This window comes from Anser cygnoides, chromosome 3 (genome assembly GCF_040182565.1).
Source record: "Anser cygnoides isolate HZ-2024a breed goose chromosome 3, Taihu_goose_T2T_genome, whole genome shotgun sequence".
NCBI classification, from domain to species: Eukaryota; Metazoa; Chordata; class Aves; order Anseriformes; family Anatidae; genus Anser; species Anser cygnoides.
Window position 1 is genome coordinate 119,987,439 of NC_089875.1, and position 15,205 is coordinate 120,002,643.

General features: G+C 45.7%; 1 protein-coding gene across 1 annotated transcript in view; it reads left to right on the top strand.

The window, feature by feature from the left end:
- XKR6 (XK related 6) overlaps positions 1–15,205 on the top strand; it is a 193,187-nt gene that overhangs the window by 149,969 nt on the left and 28,013 nt on the right. The window contains exon 3 of the mRNA XM_048079285.2: positions 1–15,205. This exon is cut by the window's right edge and continues 28,013 nt beyond it. Coding sequence (XP_047935242.2) covers positions 1–965 — 965 coding nt within the window. The 3' untranslated portion in view covers positions 966–15,205.

Here is a 15,205-nt window from a genome sequence, read left to right on the forward strand (position 1 = left end):
GTGTGTCCTCTGTGGCCTCCCTGATGTCCCTGGCTTGGGTGCTAGCCTCCTATCACAAGCTTCTTCGGGACTCTAGGGACGACAAGAAGAGTATGAGCTACAGAGGGGCCCTCATCCATGTCTTCTGGCGCATCTTCACCATCTCATCCCGAGTTATTTCTTTTGCTCTCTTTGCTTCCATCTTCCAGCTCTACTTTGGGATCTTTGTAGTGGTCCATTGGTGTGCCATGGCTTTCTGGATCATCCATGGTGGGACAGATTTCTGCATGTCTAAGTGGGAGGAGATCCTCTTCAACATGGTGGTAGGGATTGTGTACATTTTCTGCTGGTTTAATGTCAAGGAAGGGCGGACTCGATACAGAATGTTTGCGTATTACACGGTAGTCCTGACGGAGAACGCTGCCTTGACGCTCCTTTGGTATTTTTACAGAGATCCTGACACTACTGACTCATATGCCGTGCCAGCACTGTGTTGTGTCTTTCTTAGCTTTGCTGCTGGGATAGCTTTGATGCTGTTATATTATGGTGTGCTGCATCCCATGGGGCCAAGAGCTAAGATCTTTGCCAGCTCCTGTTGCGCCGAGCTGCTCTGGGGCATTCCTTTGCCCCCTGATGTTGAGCCCATGGCACCCCAAACCCCTGGGTACCGGGGGGCCCAGGCTACGCCCACCAGAGCGGTCACGGAGCAACAGGAGGAACTCACAGCTGACACTTGCTTGCCCGTTTTCCAGGTGAGAGCAATGGTACCATCTACTCCATCTGGGCGACCCTACCCCCCCGAGGGGCCTCTCATTAAGATTGACATCCCGAGAAAGAGATATCCTGCATGGGATGCTCATTTTGTAGACAGGAGGTTAAGAAGAACTATCAACATCCTCCAGTATGTCACCCCCACAGCTGTAGGTATTAGGTATAGAGATGGACCTCTCTTATATGAGTTGCTACAATATGAATCTTCACTTTAAAGCTCCTTAAAGCAAAAGTAAAAGAGGGGACCTTATTTTTGTTTACGGTAAACACAGATCATGAAACAAACACAAACCTTCAGATAAGCTTTCTTTCTGGTTGCTGTATGTATAAAAAAAAAAAGATATTCTCTATGTTTTGTAAGTAAAAACAAAAAGAAAAACTTTTCTTTTGTTTTTTACACACAAGAAACAGTATTTCAACTTCCACACCTAGGATTCACAGGTGGAGAAGGAGGCATCTCCACATCAGTTTTATACCGTACACCAAGTGTAGAACATTATTTATGGGATTGGTGCTGATTGAAAAATAAAAAAACAAACAAACAAACCTACAACTGCCTTATGCCCTTAGGTGCTGAGTTTCATTAAGTACTGTCACCTTTCTCATGCAAAACTCTTTGATGATTATATGCCAGGAAAAAGAAAAAAAACACAACTGAAATACAAACCTTAAAATTAATAATAATAATAATAATAATAACAACAATAAAAAAGAGAGAAATGTATGAAAAAAAATCACATTGATCTTATTGGATTTAGCATTAAAAAAACAAATGTCTAAAGATAAGAAAGCAAAGCTACCCCCATTGGAGTTTGATTTTTCAAAAGGCTGAAAGACAATATCAGGTCTGTAACTCTGGCAGTGCATTTATAACACCATTTGGCCAAGCCTGCGCACCTTGACCAAGTCACGTTATAAATGTGGTCCCACCGTGTAACCCTTTTCCTCGTGTAAACGGGCCATGCGTAATGGTCGGTTTGCACGGGATTAATATGGCAATGCAGTATCTGATCTTGTTTTGAACAATTGCACACGCATAAGCACCACTGGCTTCAGCGGAGTAAATAACAACCGCCTGAGCCCAGAATGAGGCCTGCCACGTTGATTTCTGGAAAATAAGAAATCTGCAAACGTTGAAATTATATACCAAAAATGCTATACTAAAGTACATTTACACATATCTAATAACTATTTCAGTAATAATAAAACTCAGCATAGTAGCAAAAAGCGAGTCAATTTAAAGGCACAATACTTGATCAGTGACTGGCAAAATAATTTGACCTACTGTATCATTTTAAGGCTGTGAAAGGCATACATGTATTATTTGTAATCTCGTGTAAGACCTGTCACGTCTCATTCAGTGCGAGCCTTAAAGTGATTGTAAAGCATCCTTCGTTTCATTTTTGGGTTTTTGGGTTTTGATTTTTTTTTGTTTTGTTTTGTTTTTTAAGGAAAACAAAATCTGAAAATCGGTATTAAAAAAAAAAACACAAACAAACAACAACATAAAAAAAAACAACAAACTTCTTCAAACGGTAATAACCTGTAAACTGACTCAACGTCTTGAGATGATTTGGTGCTTTGTATTTTTGTTGATGTTGTTGTTGTGATTTAGCTGAGAATTCTTCAACTCGGTACATGTGGGGAACTGCTGATAAACTGTCTCGTGTCACCCTCGACTGTAAGTACATGGCAAGAAAGAACACCACAGGAAATTCAAGAGCATAGCGAGAGCATCGTGATTTAGCTTAGCCTTCTCACCGCAAGGAGATTCTGCCACCTCCGATAATGGCAAAGCGTAGACGGTCGCCTGCCAAGGGTCGCGTGGTTGTCTTGACATTTCCAAATAACCCGCTTGCTGTCTGAACATTCGCATCTCTCGACTTCTGTTTCTGTGCTGGAATCTCTGTTTCGAGTTAAATCACAGGGTTGTGTCTATCTAACACCCTTTTCCTTTTCAAGAGTATTGCTCCTTTAAAGGAATATTCCCATTTCAGGGCATCTTTTCAATCCCACCGTCCCTCTGCTTTGGAGGGGAAAAACAACAACAACAAAAATGATATTTTTAAGTGAATACTGTAGTATTTTCTGTGTGTAATTGCAATTTTTTATTCCAGAAATACTGTAACTGTCTAGGGTGCAAAACTCCCATGCTGACCTATTCTGAAAAGGTCAGCACGGGGGGATATTTTTTAATTATGATTATGATTTTTTTTAATTTGATGAATCAGTTGTTTTTAATTATAATAGCATTTAAAGAAACTAGTACAAATTTTATATAACAGTTTAACGAAGCTGAATGCTTTCTTCGCCTGAATATACCTGAAGAGAAACATTTTTTTCAATCAGTAATCCTTTGCAGTGTTCTGAGAAAAATGTAGGTTTTTTTTTTCAGTTGTGTCATTTTGTTATGTAAAGAAAACTTTTGACTTGTGTCTGTCCCTTTTAAGGAGGGCAGGACTCATTCACGCCAAACTATAGACACACGGCAAAGTTTATTAAAAGCCAAATTGTCACTGGTACTGTAATTCCCAGTCAAACTCCATTTCAGGCAAATGTTTCTGGGCTCTGATTACAACCAACACGATGGTCACATTTTCAGGCAAAGGGAGGTATTTCATCTCGTCATCCCCTACCTAAATTCCCAATCCCTTGTTTATTGTGCACACATATATCCATATATGCACCTATGCATATTTGTGAAAAGCTTTCATTTCCTTTCTCTGTTGTCCGTGTCCCTTAACCAGTCCCCTCTCAAGTGTCCTACTAACATGTCGCCCTGTTCCTTCCCTAATCAGTATGCCGTCTCCATCAAAAGAGGTAATTTGTGAAGTGAACTTGCCATCCTCAGCTGCTGAGCAATTTTGCACCACTGTCGTACAAAGACAAGGGTGCCCATCCTCTGGCAACCAGCCTGTATTTCTCCTCCCAAGACTTCACTTGGTTCTTTTTCTGCAAGGATTCACCCTTCATGCTGACGTACATTTACTCTGATCTGCTCCCCTGCGCCTCACACCCTGCGTGAAGACTCTCTTTAGTCCTTCCGTGAAGAGGTCTCATCTACACAACCAACTTTTCATTGGCAAAAGCATGAGAAAGGAATGGATGGGCCAACCACTGCACTGTTCCCTGGGGACATTTCCTCCAGAAGATGGCATCCTCATTTCAAAAAGCACCAGGAGAAGGTCCCCTTCCGTGAGTGCGTCAACCGAGAAGTCTGGTTTGGAGATGTGAGCCTCCTGAACAGCCAGACCTGCCTCTTTGCACCAGGACAGTGAAATGAGTCAACGAGCCAAGGCAACTCTCCCTGGGAGTCGAGGAGGAGACCCTTCAGCGCTGCCTGACCTTCTCGTGAGCATCTGCAGCCTGCCTTCCCTCAGGAACGGGACCCTCGCTCCACAGCACCACACTGACAGCCGTCCTCTCCCACCACAGGAGCGGAGGGGCAAAACACTCTAGAAGTGACCTTACCTCTCAACGCAGTGCTAATTTCTCACAGCCAAACCAGCTTGACTAAGGGCTTGACACATCTCTGCTCCGAAGTCCTCCTTCTTCCTGGCTCGTAGTACGGATGACAACGAAGGCAGGTACCTCCTCCGTGTGTTAAGACTGTTTCATTTTCCGTGTCACATAAACTTTCTGCCTCTGCTACTCGTCCTCGCTTTCAGTGATCCCCACTGGCACCTTGATTTAGCAAAAGATTTCCAGTGAGGGCCTGTCCCAAAGCTGGAGAACTATTTCCCTCTGAAAGACTTCAATACAGCCTTAACATAAAGCTCTGCCACCACACCCAGCGAGTCCGTGGTGTTCAGTTTGGGGTGGTGACCATTTCCTCTAGAGATTATCTGCCAAAAAGCGCCTTTTGCCAAGCCAAAAGCATGGGGAGCAAAACTGCCCCCAGCTCCTTATTCGTAGCAATCCCAATGCTGAGAGTCTTGTCGTTGCCTTTTTTTTTTTTTTGCTTTTTTTTACTTTTTTTTTTTTTTTTTTTTTTTGCCTGTGGGGTCAGTTTGGTTTTTGCTGTGCACTCTGGCAGGGTGGTCAGTCACTTGCTTTGGTTGCACCGGGTTTTTAACTCCCCGCCTTCTCTCTGGTAGGTTTGTTATGTCACGTCCCACCTTCTTGCCAGAAGATACTGCATGAGGGGTTTTTTGAACTGTCATGGAGAAGGTTGAGGCCATAATTATTCACATCACAAGCTCAGCGGGCGACTTCTCTGGGATGTTTGTGCTGCCGAATTCACCCTGGGAACATCTAAATCAGCCACCCATGCCATGCCAGCGCAAACCAGGGCACAAGGGCTCCACCACCCCCGCTGTTAAAGTGCTCAAACCCTCCCTGGCATGGTTTTGACCCACTCCAGCGAGCCCTGGGCTTGGGCACAGCTTGCACAGGCATTGACACTTGCCAAAGACCATCCCCAGCTGGCAGCTTGGATGCGGCCGCTCTGCTTTGGGGTGAAGTTTAGTCGTACGGACGTGGCCAGCACAGTTGGCTTCATGGCCAGAATGGATCCTGGCAGTGCTTATTTTGCTAATAAAGATTTATCTGTATGCAACAGACCGGGATTCAGGATTTGGTGGAGTACATCAGCTCTGGCCTGGCATACTTCTATTTTCTGCCCAGTTCAATGGACAAAGTATTTTTAGTTCTCTGTGTTCTTTTTGCTGAGCTTTTTTTCTTTCGCAAACAGCATCACTTATATTGTGCTGATGTCAACCCATCCCTCCCTCCTGCCATCCATGTCAGATGGCTGGCATGCTTAGTTTGGGAGTGTTATACATCTGCAGGCAGTTAACATGGAGGCATGAATGGTTCAGACCAGACCAAGTCAACAACGGAAATACAAGAATTACAAGGTCCCTGACCATGCCTTTGTCATGCTTTGCCACCCACACGAGATGTTTTTCATCCAAAGCACATCCAACCTGGACAGGAGAAGAGGAGCCAATGCGGTGCAATTGCCAGTGGAAAGTGCAAGTAAGCCACCGATTTCAAGAGTAAATATATATTTTTCAGTGTTTTGGATGGGAGCTAATTGTCTGCTTCATCCTGTCCTTTTCTGCACCTGCCAAAAATCAGTAGCCATTTGCATGTATTTGTATTTAAAGCTGACTAGATGAAATGGGACAAAATTACTTTCAAGCTTTAGTCAGTGGGCTGCTAAAATCTGGCTGATGGTGCTCACGAGGGGAGTGGTGCTATTGACTTTCAGAGAGCGATCGTCCCTTGCCCTTCAGCTATATTTTCATACACACAAGATTCACTTCACAATTTATCCCTGCTCCTCACCCCTACACAGAAATGCATGAAGCATCTGTCGCCCATATACCTGCAGCATGAGCAAACCTCCTGAAGAAAATGTGGTCTGAGGTTCCTCCAGCATGATTTCATAGAAGCTCAGAGGTGCTTTGAAAAGGAAAACTTACTACTGTGCATTTGCAAAACCTTTTAGTGCCTGCTTGCTGGGCAGCGTGGGCAAGAGACAATTTGGAAGCTGCCAGAGTCAGTAAAAAATTGTAGAGACAGGCTTTTCTAGGATCTTTTCTTCTGTTACTGGGTTAGCTTTTCTCTGGATTCTGTTCAGATCAAATGTGGTCATGCAAAAACAAAAAGCAACAACAACAACAAAACCCACGCAAAAGAAGGTCCATGCCAATCCCCATAGAAGACAAGGCAGAGGATATTTGCTGGTAGGCATGATGTGAACTCAGTTGTGCACCCTTTGCTTGTTGAAGCTTGCATGTTGTTGTTACTTTAGCAGTTGTCTAAAGCCCTGGGGCTTTGAGGATGGTAGTTTCCCAGGGTTGTGATTGCTGTTTTTATTTTTCCTTGGAGCTCAGGTGTATTCTGGTGCAGAGAATCTCAGCCTGGTTTGAATGAGAAGATGTGAGGCTATCCCAAATAGACGTGGGCAAACCTTTCACTGTGTGCAGAACGCATTCCCAGACCTTTGGGTACCGCTAGAGATTGTCGCAATCTGCTTCTTTCTCCATGAGCTCGTTCAGAATCACTTCATTGTTCTGTTCTGTTTGAACCTGGAAATAACGGTATGGGGACTTTTTTTCTGCTGTGGTGTGATGTGAAGAAAGGGAGAACCCTTCCTGCTGAGCTAGATATTGCCTGAGTTCAACCCTCGTTCCTTACTTGAAGCTCAGGCTGTAGGATAAAATGAGATGGCAGATTGCTGCATATGTTCCATGGGTTATTCACCAACGAGGAGGGAAGCAACTGGTGACAATTAAAATAAATCTGTGCAAGCAATCTGGACTTTAATATAAATTTAAACATACATGCAACCCAATTGGAAAGGGTAAAAATGAATGATGATGATAAAGTAATGTGGACTATTGTTTCCTGCTGTATATTTTAAAACAAAACCAACCAAAAAACACTGCAACTAAAAGGCATTTCAAGCAGACAAAACTGATTTGAGAGCGTAAACTTTCCCCCTCTTTGGGACACATGCAGCAAGGTAACTGTTTGAAAACCAGGCACTGTTGTACACGGGGTTATTTGGATTTTTGCATGGCTGGGTTTGTCAGATGGTCTTTTTACAGCGAGCATAGCAAGAGGCCGCGATCGAAAGCTCATTGCAGATTTCTGGGTGACGGGACTCCTGGGTTTCAGCCCCAGCTCTGCCACGACGTTGCTGTGTAACCTTGGGCAAGTGATCTAACCTTTCTGTGCCTACCGTTTACCCATCTGTACATGGGTATAATAATATTTACCTACCTCACAGGGGTGTTGTGAGGCTTAAGCAAATGCGTGCAAGAGGTGCTGGAGTTGCGCCGTGATGTTTTCATTCTTGCTGGGTTTGTGCTGTTATCAGGAATGAGCAGTAGAGGGGTTGGTTACAACACGTGGAGGGAAATCTCGCTGGTCTGTGCATGTGTCGAGAAAGTGATCTTAAGTCTTTTCTTTCCCCAAAAGCAAGGAATGGAGAAAACTTCTGTGCGCCAACTGAATAGCCTTGCTTTCCCAGTCAGATCTAATAGCATTGTTTGCAGTATGATTTTCTAACCCAGCAGGTGACCTTTCCCTTCTCCTTTCTGTTTCTGGAAACTTGAAACTAAAGATCACAAAAGTATTTCTGAACCGAACAGATTACTGATGAATACTTGAATTTCTTTAAAAGTTGCTCTCATCAGCCACGGTTAAAGTGCACTAATCTTTCAGTCATCAGCTTCCATCTGAATACAGTGAAAAATTTGCTCACGCTGTTTTGGAATAGCCTGGACCTTGCTTGGGAGGCTGGTATACTGTTTGCTAAGGACTCTTGTAGGCACGGGAAAACTAGAGTCGCAACTGATAAACACGTGAAAAACCTTTTGTTCTTTTTGGTTTTGCCTTTATGTTTCCTGACTGCCTAGGACAGCACAATAATCGCAGTTTACTTGGTCGTATAGTAGCTTTTTTCGGATGGTTTCCTTATGTGAAGGGTGAAGGTGGGTTGTGAGAGGATAATCTAGAGTCAACGGTGCTCACACGCGGCTCTTCTTCAAGCACCCGCTTCCCTGGAGAAAACCTGGGCCATGTCCAGAAAGACTAGGCCAGACCTACCTTCAGTGTCCTTCCTCAGGCAAAACCCCTTTTCACCAGCAGGAGTTTTGGCTGATGATGTGTCCGTCAATGTGGATTCACCCCTGGTTTAACCCCCAAATGCTCGGGTGAAACCCAGGGTAATTCTCGCTAGAGTGAGGGAAGGGGTCCTGGTCATTGCTCCAGGTATCGCCAGCGGTCATGTAATTCAGAAGGGAAAAAAGCATGCGACAGAAAGCCTTTTATTTATTTATTTATTTATCCTTTAAAATTATTACTATTTTTTCTTGTCTAAGTGTCCTGACCATCATATAATCTTTTCTTTTTTTTTGAAATGCAGCGTGAGGCAAGACTTCCTGCCCCCTTTTTGCAAGGCGTTTTGAAGCCTGCTCGTGCAGTTCTTATGCAGGCAAAAACCCCTGGGGTTTGGTGTTGGGCCTCTCTTGCTCTCCTGAGTAAGAACCGTGAAATCAGGCCTATTCCAGATAACCGGGCAGCCTTTCAGGGGGCCGTCTTCTTCGCTTAACCCAAGACCTGCCTTGCACGGAGCCAGAACGAAGCTAGGAAACCCTCCTCCTCTTCCACCTCTGTCTCAGTCTGCCGCCTCTCTTCCTTGTCCCTCTCCTGTACCACCATGGGGAGATCGGTCAAAGTCTTCTGGCTCCATGGGCCGGGCTCTTCCACATGGCTAGCCATGCAGCCACGTATCTTCCCTCCAGGGCAGGGCACGTTCAGAAGCCCTCTTCTCGCAGATGGGCCTCTTGACACGTGCAGCGGCTTGGGGTCTGCTCCTTCCCCGTTCATCTCCCCAGCCATTTCTTTTCCCTGTTTTAAGCACTTCAGCTCAGTGCTTCTGGGTTCTTTTTACTGCTTCTATTCAAAAAATAATAATAAAAAAAAAAAAGATTGAAGCTGGAAAAAAATCACAGCAATGTAACTCCTTCGGTGCTATGCTAACTGCTTTGTTCTACCCAACCAAATGCTGGCCAACATACAGATCATCCCTCTTTGTCCTAAGAAGCACCACACATCCGTGTCTTGAACAGGGATGGACGGAGAGGGGTGAGAGAGGGCAAGAGCGGTTCGGAAAGAGATGAAAGTCTTATGTGTATCTAGTAGAAAAAAAAAAAAAAACTGAAAAAAAAAAAAGATGTAAATGCAGACTGCTTTCAAAGCTAATTGTCGCCCACCTCGTGGAAGTAAATAGGATAAATAGGATACAGCCTTTAAGGTATTGAGGGCATTATATATATATATATGTATGTATATATATAAGAAAATAAAAAAAAAAAAAATCACCGTATCAATAAATCGCCCTTTAATTTTCCTGAAAATGCACTGTTCAACAGTAAACCCACCTGGCTGTCTTTGCAGCCAGCTGTTTTACTTCGAGCCGCTCCAGCAGCAATGGCTATTTCAACTGCAAAGGTCAAAAGTCAGGAGGGGAGAGAGAGCTCCTCCTGCTGTGTGTTGGGTCTGAGCTGGAGCGGGTGGCTATGAATTTTTGGGATTAAAGGGACTAGTCGGCGTGTATGCCTCTGTCTATATACACAGTCCTGTGGAAATATAGACAGGTATACATGCCATGTTACTGCAGCAGTATATATGTTTTAATATATATGAATACATTGCAAATCCCAAAGGGCTTTTCAAGATGAGGAAGGTAGTTTCTGGTGCGAGCTGCTAGCAGTTTGGGGATTGCAGGGAGGGTTGTAATAAATGTTCCTAGTACGGTTTCTTAAAAGTGAAAACAGGGCCAAAATCCATCAGAAGCTTAAGGGCCTGCCGGGGAAATGCTGTACCAACTGATCTTCCTCTTTTTAAGGACTTTGGAAGCCAAAATCAGACCAAAAATTATGGCCAAGTGCAGTGTCAGTAAAATCAGAAAAGCTCCACTGATGTCCTCGCACTCCCCATCCCCAAAACATTCACTTCTACTGGTGCCAGGGGAGCCCAGACTGGGCATTACTGGCCCTACTGGGCTTTCCTTAACCCATGATAACAGACTTTTTGTTTGAGCTTGTGGCTTTTTTTTTAAGATCAAATAGGTCTTGGACAAAATCAGGAGTTTCTTTCCAAGCGGAACCATCTGAGTTTGGCAAACCTGTGACCTATGCAGGGGTTCCCGTAGTGTCTGGGCCTTGCTGGCTTCCCCTGCCACCAGTACCAGCATGGCAGTGGGAAGAGGCAGCAAACCAGGTCCTCCTCTGTGGGGACCCGACCCCCGAATCTGATTTCAAGCCCTTAGGATTCAAATGCCAGCTGCCACCCAAAGGGAATGATGATTGTTTTCTTTCCAGATGTCATTCTCATCCACCAGTCACAAGAACAAGGAGCTCATATTATCCCATGTTTGCCAATAAAACCCACTGCCAGAGCCCCCCTCCCTCAAACCCAGCTGAACACCACCTGCACGCCACCCCCGTCTTCCCTCTCCTTTCTTCCACCTTAAAAGCAAACACTGTTATTTCCCAAGTAACGAAGATCCAGGACAAATGCCAGATGATTACACCTGCAATCTGTTCGCTTTAGGATTTTATTTCAGTTTCAGAGGGCATATGAGTACACACAGAGACGTATGCCCGCAGAAATTTCACTAGTCTGAAGCTGAAGCCACTTGACTTCAGTGGACTTGCTCTGAGCTGACACTGCTGAAGGAGAAACCATGCACCAAGTGTCCCCCAGGGTCACCCCCAAATTACTGGAGTTTCACGTTGTCCCGTATAATCTGGTGGGTTTTTTTTTTTCAACAAATACTGAAAACTGGGTGTCAGTCAGCAAATTTATGATGGATAAGTAGTAGGGGAAGTGTACTGGTTCTCACTTATCCGTAGAACTCTTAGTGCTACTCCACTAACTAAACAAGCCTTAAATTGGGTGTAATTGCAGCCATTTGGAGGAGAGCTGCGATGCATGTTTCCTAATAGTGTCGAAGAAGGTATCACAGCCAAATCCCATGGCCCCGTCTTCTCTGTGTAGGGAGAGTGAGAGGGAAGAGATTTTACATCAAACATCAACGTTTGCCATTAGCTATAAAATGTGCCCTCTATCAGAAAAAAAAACTCAATGATTTTGACTAATGGTTCAGCTCTCCCAACTGTTTTACCATTCCAGCCTTTTGTTCCGATGGGAATGGGAAGTAGTTTCAGAAGTGTTTAAATCACTCAGGGAAGGGCTCTTTCACATCTAGGTCTGGTGACTTCCATTTGTGTCATCAGGCCAGGTTCAGACCATTCCACTAACAGCGATGTGATTCCCTGGTGTGAAACCAGTATGAGATAAGAGCAGGGGTGAGGCCCATGCATGATATCCCATGTTTTGCTTAATGGTGATGTACTTGGAGAAGGCCTTTCACCATGGCTCAGTCCTGGGAGCAGTTCCCCTGAGAACGGAAGTTCCACGGAAAGCCTAGATATTTTGGAGGTTTTTAAGATTTCTTGATTGCAGAGAAATATCATCACTTTGGTGTGTATATTTTTGGATGGACTGTGGTATACAGAAGGTAAAATAATGGTGCCTGAAGATCTATATTCTCTTTCCATCTCTGCTACTGGCTGTTGGGTAGGAAAACCAAGGAGATTTTAGGGATGCCTCAGCTGATGCCTACCTGCCCTGCCTGAATTCCCTAGTAACATTGGTTTGTGTTCCAGGGAATGTGATACGGGAATGGTCGGGCTGTTGGCTGGCTCCCATCACCATCCCCACCTCCAGCCCTGGATCTCTGCCATACTTGCCCCATGCATTGCAGCAAAGCTCTAAAGATCCTCGCCTGCCCTACGGAAGTGTTGGGAAGACAGGCTGGTTAAACACTTCTGGCAAAGCTCTTGAGCACCTTCTGATTGAAAGGAATTCTCTTAAGTTCATGGTGTCTTCTAAAATTAGCTTTCATCCTAGGAGCACTTTTGATTAGTGAATTTTGATACTACTGGAAAATTGGCACAGCCATGGAGAATAGCACAATTTAAATACTTATATTTCAGAAGTGCCAGTTTTCCCCATAAACATTGAAATTTGACTAATCATTGCTGGAACTCTTTGTTAGCATTCAAAACCTGGAAAATATTCTTGTGCTTGATTCCTCAGACAAACCTTATTCAAGGAGCACAAATTCCCAAATCACCCCAAAAAGAGAAGCTGTTAAAGCAGGACACCTGGGTTCTTCTAATGCTTTAGCAGTGTAATAAACTGTAAGCACTGAATATTGCCCATCCGTCTTGCAGTCAGCGCACTGGGACCACAGCCAGGATTAGTACCCCTGAAGTGGGGGTACTAACATCCGAAGTGTTGTAGGGCTGCAGTGTTCATGCTGGGCAGAGCAGGTCAAAGCAATGCAGCAAGTCCCCTTGTCCATCTCCACGCAGCCTGGCAGAGACAGAGAGGGAGGCTGATTGTATTTGGGCTGTTACAAGGAGCGTAAGATGCCACGCTAAGCTTTTCTCCATCCTCTGAAATGCTTTGCTCTCCCTTAGGAAAGCAGCCGTGGAAGTCAGCTGAGAAGCCATGGATTTACTACAGTCCTGTTTGGGCATGGAGTCGGAGAAAGCAGAGGTGGAAAGAGCATGTGGGTCATCAGGCACACCCCCAGGAGCCACATCCCTGCATCTCTTTGTTCCCCTAAATCCTGTCTAGTTGGAAATGATCCAAAGAAGGGCCTTGTTAACCCCAGACTCTCTTGATACGACACATTAAACAGAAATAGTGGTCTAAGCTTTCCTAGTAAGAAAGTTTTTGTTTTGTTTTGTTGTTGCTTTGTTTTGATTCTAGTTTTGCTAACTAAGCTTGAAACTCGGTCATGCCCATGCCTTGAATTTTGCCTTATTAACCAAACTCAGCCCATTCTGGACCCAGGTCATTCATCCGAAGCTGTCCTTCCAGTGCCGTTTGACCCAGCTGCGGCTTGCAGATGAGGAAGCCCATCCACAGATAGCTCCTTTACCCCCTCCGTGGTGGCATTTCAGCGCCGCTCCCAGTTCCCGGCAAGCTGCACATGTGGCATTTGGGAGATAGAAGGAGCTCCCTGCTCTCAGCTGGCCACGAGAAGCAGCCGAGGGCAGCCCTGACCCTCGTCCTGCATTCCCCCGGAGCTTGGTGGCCGTCTGGATCTAGGCAATGCCACGGGGAGCGGGGTCAGGCTGCTGCCCGAAAAGCTGCTTAGATGGTGGCTTAGATGGGCTGGGCTGACAGGTGTCAACAGGGTGCAAAACTGGTGCTATTAACTCGGCAGAGTGCCTGCCAGTCTCTTTTTCTTTCTTGATCACCCAGCAATTACCTTACGCGTGGGTTTATAGGCACTCTGTAGTGACTTCTCTTTTCCCAGGAGGGCTCTCGGTAGGCAGTCTGTCTTGTTCCCCAGCTCTTCCTCTAATTCCTACATCTCGGAGGGCAACGTGGGCACGTGCGTGGGCTTCCGTGCGAATTCATGAGCAAAAGGAACAGAGCGAGGGCCAGCCAGAAAGCTCCCTGCAATCCGGGGATTCACTGAGTGCGGAGGGGATGAGAAGCACGGGATAAGACTCGAGAAAACCCTACATGCGGATTTTGATCTCTGTCTCAATCCAACGGGACTTCGGTACATCCGCTGAGACTGCTGCCTGTGGCCGGGACAGTTTTGTCTCCGGGCTCCCGGGGAGTGACAGATTGAGATATTCAGGGCAGGGCTCTGCGGAGGGATGAGATCAGACTCGCTGAGTGCCTTCGACTTCCTCTTGCTCTAGTGGAAGCTGAAGGCATCCAGCACATCCCAGGAGGCAGCCCACGTCAGGCTGTGCCCTGTTCCTCGTACATTATGTTTTGAGCGTCACCGTACATCAGTGTGAGCATCCTGAACGTGGCAAGATGTGGTCTTTTTAATTTAGGAAAGCTGTTGAAAAGTGTCCAAAGTGCTAGATAAGAGCTCGCAAGATCAACGTGCTTGTTAAAAAGACCAAATTCTGGCCTCCGTTTCACCAAGGCACCGGGCACCCTGTACGAACCCCGCTATTTTTTAAGGGATCGCCCTCTTCTTTCTGCCATCAGCAAGACCAGAATTTGGCCTGGCCCCACCTGCCCTCATTAACTCCAGAAGCCCTTTATTTGTCGACAACGGTGATGTTAGGGCAGTGACATTTCAATTCCCCAAACCTCGTGGTGCCTTTTCTTGTGGTGCTTACCCTTCACAGAGCTTCAGTCAAGGCAACCACTCAACATCGAACAGCAATGCCAGTACTTCTCCGTATCACGTGCCAGTGCAGTAACAGAATTTAATGTATACATATATAAATATAGATAGATAGATAGATATATTGCTATTGTTATAATTATATATATATAATTGAGGTTCTGATGCCGCTGTATGGGGAATGGACCATTCCTCTGCAGGATTACACACAGCTCGAGTGAAACCAACAGCTCAACGTCCTGTCAAGGGTTGCGACCTGGGCAAGGAGCTTCTCTCGCGCGCGTTCCTTCTCCAGCTTCTTTCTCGCCTCCTGCCCATCTCCTCCCTGCTGCCAGGATCCGTTCTGCACCGCAGCAATTTCTCACAATTGCTGGGGCAGTTGCCCCGTGGCGACACCGTCCTCCCGCTGCAGGACAGGGAGATGTCCGCTTGCTGCGAGAGAAGGACGGTGTAGCGGATGGGGCAGTATCCTGGGGCCGTGGCTTTGCTTTTTCTGTTGCACCAAGGGGATACAAACCTCCAGCTCGCAAGCGGTGTTTTCCCACTTTGGGAAAGCTGGCCGCCCTGCCCGCTGGTGAACATCCCCATCTCCTCTTCCTGAGCAAGAAACCCACTCGGTGCATTATTTTTTTCCAGTTCGGATGCTCTGTTTCCCACACTGCTCCGGTGACGGGGAGGAGGGAGGCTGGCAAACGCCGTTTGCTTTGCTCATGACAGTAGTTCTGCCTGACTTTGGGGGGGACTTTTTTTGTCAAG